The sequence below is a fragment of the Octopus sinensis genome, unplaced genomic scaffold (assembly GCF_006345805.1).
Source record: "Octopus sinensis unplaced genomic scaffold, ASM634580v1 Contig01815, whole genome shotgun sequence".
NCBI lineage: Eukaryota > Metazoa > Mollusca > Cephalopoda > Octopoda > Octopodidae > Octopus > Octopus sinensis.
The window spans coordinates 128-4,927 of record NW_021825115.1 but is presented as its reverse complement, the minus strand read 5'-3'; the positions used below and the strand labels follow the sequence as shown (position 1 = coordinate 4,927).

The 4,800-nt window shown below is 43.6% G+C and overlaps 2 protein-coding genes across 2 annotated transcripts; both read right to left on the bottom strand.

Moving 5' to 3' along the window:
* Positions 1–881: 881 nt before the first annotated feature.
* Positions 882–2,029, bottom strand: LOC118760920 (aspartate and glycine-rich protein-like; the record flags this gene model as incomplete). Its single annotated transcript, XM_036498537.1, has 1 exon — positions 882–2,029. A coding segment is annotated over one exon (996 nt), but the record flags the coding sequence as incomplete, so codon positions are not given.
* Positions 2,030–2,434: 405 nt separating this feature from the next.
* Positions 2,435–4,086, bottom strand: LOC115227115 (probable serine/threonine-protein kinase DDB_G0267686). Its single transcript, XM_029798036.2, has one exon. The coding sequence runs from the start codon at positions 3,538–3,540 to the stop codon at positions 2,581–2,583; it is 960 nt and encodes a 319-aa protein (XP_029653896.1). The 5' UTR covers positions 3,541–4,086; the 3' UTR covers positions 2,435–2,580.
* Positions 4,087–4,800: the final 714 nt, after the last annotated feature.

Below are 4,800 nucleotides of genomic sequence, written 5' to 3'. Positions count from 1 at the left end.
GTGCCCCCAATGAATACGTCATCACTAGACGGGTCCAACATCCAGTAGTTACCTTTACCAGGGTCGTCATAATGCCGGGGTACCTTCACAAAACACTTGTTCAAGCTGAGATTGTGCCGGATTGAATTCTGCCACCCTTGTTTGTTTTCGCGATAGTAAGGGAAATTTTTCATAATAAATTCGTAAATCCCGTTAAGGGTCAGTCTTTTTTCGGGGCTGCTGCGTATAGCCATCATAATGAGGGCATTGTAACTGAACGGGGGTTTCTCCGCCCGGCTGTTGCCGCTGTTGTTGCTGCTGCTGCTGTTGTTATTGCTGTTGTTGTTGTTGTTATTGTTGTTGTTGCTGTTGCTGCTGCTACTACTGCTGTTATTGTTATTATTATTATTGTTACTACTACTATTGCTGCTGCTGTTGTTGTTGCTATTGTTGTTGTTGTTGTTGCCAGAACTGTTGTTGCTGCTGCTGTTGTTGTTGTTACCTTGTGACTTTGTATCACTCGGACTGTTACTGTTGTTGTTGTTTTTGTTGTTTTCCTTGTTTTTCTCGTCCTGCTCAGCCAAGTGAGCGCCACCACTACCACCACCACCACCACCACCACCGTTACCGCCACCACCACCACTACCACTACCACCACCACCAGCGCTAGCTTTCCCGTTGCTCGCGTGATGGTCGTCGCCCGTAGCCGTCCGTTTCTGTATATCGTAAGAGACGGGTGATATGTGGGTACTTAACGGTTGACAGTCGGGAGTGATGTTCATATTGTTGTCTTTGCTATTGTTGTTTTTACTGGTAAAAATGTTTTTAGTATTGTTTTTGTTGTTGTTGTTGCTAAATGATATGTTACTGTCTTTACAGCTTTTGTTGTTGTTGTTGTTGTTGCTATTTTCACTATCGATAGAACAACCGATACGCCGATTCCTATCGAAGCAAGAGACGTCTGTTTCGAACTCCAGACTCTCCACATCAACATGCATGTCATCATCATCAACATCATCATCACCATCACCATTATTATCATCATCATCATTAGTTACAGCATCCATATTATCATCATCATCGTCGTCATCATTATCAACACCGCCATTATCACAGATACCACGAACGCCAACGTTACTGCCGACATCATCATCACCAACATCGTCATCATCACATTATCATCATTGTCAACATTATCATCGTCATCATCATCATCACAATCGTCATTATCTATACAGTTAGCGTTTTTGTACACGTCCATATAATTATTACTATTATTACTATTATTATTATTATTATCATCATCATCATCAACGTTAATATCAACCTCGACATCAACATCATCATCATCATCATCATCGTCATTATCATCATCAACGCGACCATTAGCAACAACACGACTACCACGGTCAACAACATCGCCGCCAGCACCTGAAGAACAGCCATTATCATCACGATCACCATCACCAACATTATCACCATTATCATCACCATCAACATCGATATTGATGTCGTTAACACCACCGTTATCATCATCATCATCATCATCATCATCATCATCAACAACATTATCAACACCAGCAACGCCACCAATATCATCATTATCAATATTACTATCACTAACACCACCGATATTATTAACATCATCATCATCATCGTTATCAGCATCATCGTGTGCGCCATTATCGTTTATACTGGGTACAGAATCAGGATGAACGCCCTCACTACGATGAGAAGGAGGAGGATGATGGTGATGATGATGATGATGATGACGGCGACGACGCTGACGATCAGTGCCATCGCCGACGCCACCACCACCACCGCCGCCGCCTCCTCCTCCGCCGTCACCGCCTCCACCACCACCGTCGTCACGTTCGCCCCGACTGTCTCTGTCTTCCTCGTCGTCGTCGTCATTGCGATAACGACGATGACGGCGGCGATGATGACCGTGCTGAAGATGCTGATGCTGATGTTGATGATGATGATGATGATGGAGATGTTGCTGATGATGACTAACGCCGTCGCTGACATCACCGCCACCATTATCACCAACACCACCACCACCACCACCGCCGCCATCATCATCATCACCATCGTCGTCGTCATCGTCATCGACATCATCGCCGCCATTGCCGCCATTGTCATCGTCGTCGTCGTCAAACTCTGTCATCATCCTCTCGTCATCTCCGTCCAGCGTGGGTAAGCTGTCGGTCGGTGTACCCGGCTCCACACTCGTCGCGATACCCGCTATGATGGCGGGTGGAGTGTTGTGAGGAGTGGTAGTAGTAGTAGTGATTGGATTAATACCGTTGACGCTGTGCTCCGGTTTGTTACCCCCGCTGGTCGGGTGGACGAGGTGCGGGTAGAGCTGTTGTTGGTCTTGTTGCTGATGTCGATGATGATGATGCTTTGTGCTATGTTGTTTGCTGTTGTTGTTGTTGTTGAGAGCTACAGACATTTGCTGCTGACGGTGATGCAGTTGGGGAAGATGGTGGGGGTGCGGGTGCGGGTTGATCTTGTTGCTGTGGTTCAGGTGATGGTGATGATGCGGAAGGCTTTGAATATGTTGGTGTTGTTGCTGTTGTTGTTGTTGTTGCGATGCTAAAAGACGCACCGACGAAGGAGGAGAAGGAGAAGAAGCGGGAGAGGAAGAAGGAGAAGAGGAAGGCGTGTAACGAGGTGCAGTGAGAGGATGAGGGGGAGAAGGGAGAGGCAGCAGAGGGGGCGGCGGTGGCGATGCAGTTGTGCCGTTGCCGTTGTTGTTGTTGTTGTTTGTGTTGGGCCTCGGCGCTGTCGTCGTATGATGGTGACGGCGCCGATGGTGTTGTTGTGTTGTTGTTGTTGTTGCTGCTGTTGTTGTATGTGATGGAGCAGTGAATGATGATGGTTCGGCGGTTGGCGAAGCACGTGATGCTGCTGCTGCTGCTGTTGGTGAAGTTGATGTTGGTGGTGTTGATGGTGATGATGCTGTTGTTGTTGTTGTTGCGAAGGTAGATGCAATAAAGGCGGCATGCCAGTTGCAGTTGCTGTTATTAATGCACTCCCATTTGCAGAAGGTAAAAGGAGAGGCGGCGGCGTAGACGTGGTGGTCCTGTTGGAGACGCCCGCGGCGGCGGCGGCAGCGGCAGCTACTATAATCGGTTGTGAAGACGGTAGTGAATTTCCTTCAGCAATGCTCTCACCCAACATACTACTGATGCTAAACGATCTGATGTTATTGTTGCTAGTGGTATTGGAATTACTATTTTTGTTGTTGCTAGTGTTGTTGCTGTTGCTTTTAATGTTGTTGGTGTTGTGACGAAGTGGCCGTGCCATAGAGGGAGCTGCGCTGTGGTTATGATTATGACTGTGATTGTGAGCGTGACTGATATTGTTGTTGTTGTTGTTGGTACTACTGCTGTTGTTGTTGTTGTTGTTGTGACTATGACTGTGTATGTGATTGTGGATGTGGCTGTGGTTGTGGTGTTTGCTCTCGGGCCGCAGTGGCCCGACTAACGATAACGGAATGGCGGCTGTTGATACGGAAGTTGCGGCTGCCGCCATTTTTACCATGTCCAACATGTAGAGTTTAGTCAACGAGATTTAAAACAAATAAACAAAAATAACACACAAAAATACAGAATCAATAGTAGTAGTAGTAGTTGTAGCAGCAGTAGTAGTTGTAGTAGTACTAGTAGTAGTAGTTGTTATTGTTGTTATTGGTTTGTAGTGTATCGGTTGTAGTGTTTATTGCTTGTGGTAGCTAACATGAACTGTTGTGGGATGAATGTGCCTAAGAACATCAGTGGATATTGGTGGTATTTTTAGTAGTAGTAGTAGTAACAATAGTAGCGGTAATAGTAAAGTAGTAGTAATAGTAGGAGTAGTAGTTTCAGTGGTGGTAGAAGTTGCCGTTACTGTTTTAGTAAGAACGACAACAACAATTTCAACAATAATCGTAACAATTCAAATAATAAAAATAGTTTGTGTACGTGTGCATGAGAATGTGTGTGTATATGTGTATATGTGTATGCATATGTGGTATTACTGTTATTATATGTATGACAGCAGGCTTAATAATACAGAGAAAAAAAGCAAAAAAAAAAGTATAGGTAGTAGTAGTAACAGTTGTAGTAATTGTAGTACTTATTTTGTAGTTGCCGTAACAATTAGTTAACTGTTGCGGCGTTGGTTTTTCTTTTTTTCTTCAATTTGTTTTTTTATATATATATACATATATATTTTTTTTAAATTATCCAATTCGCAGTAATACTACTAACTTACCGGACAGTATATGTAGTAGTAGTAGTAGTTGTAGTTCTTAATCTTGTCGTAGAAGTGTTTCACAGTCGTGGTAGTTGACAGCAAATTCGATTGTTCCAAGGGGTATAGGCCGTTAAATATCTTCTTGTTAATTCATATATAAATTATCCATATGTAACAAATACCACAAAACTCAACGACGAATCTTTAAATGGTAGTAGTAATTCGAAATAATAGCAGCCGTAGTCGTTGTAATAGTAGTAGTGGTGGTAATAATTGGTTATATCCCTGTGTTTGCTGTTTGTTTGTTTGTTGTTGTTCTTCTTGTTTGCGGCTTGTTGTAGTTACTGACGCAGGTTGTTTAAAAACCACTTTGCTATCCGCGACGTAAACTTGAAATGTCTGCGTGTGTGAGTGAAGGCAAAAATGATTGGGAGTTAGCGACAACACTCACGAGTCTGTTGATTATTGTTTGAGTGTGGCTCTGTGCCTGTTGTCGTTGTGGTGTTGGTTGTTGTTGACTATAAAGTTAAGTAATTAAAAAGGAGAGAGAGAAGAAAGTTCACTGTTATATATTAT

Excerpts from the sequence above, each read along its gene's own strand:
- LOC115227115 (XM_029798036.2), bottom strand. The coding sequence starts at position 3,540 with ATGTTGGACATGGTAAAAATGGCGGCAGCCGCAACTTCCGTATCAACA.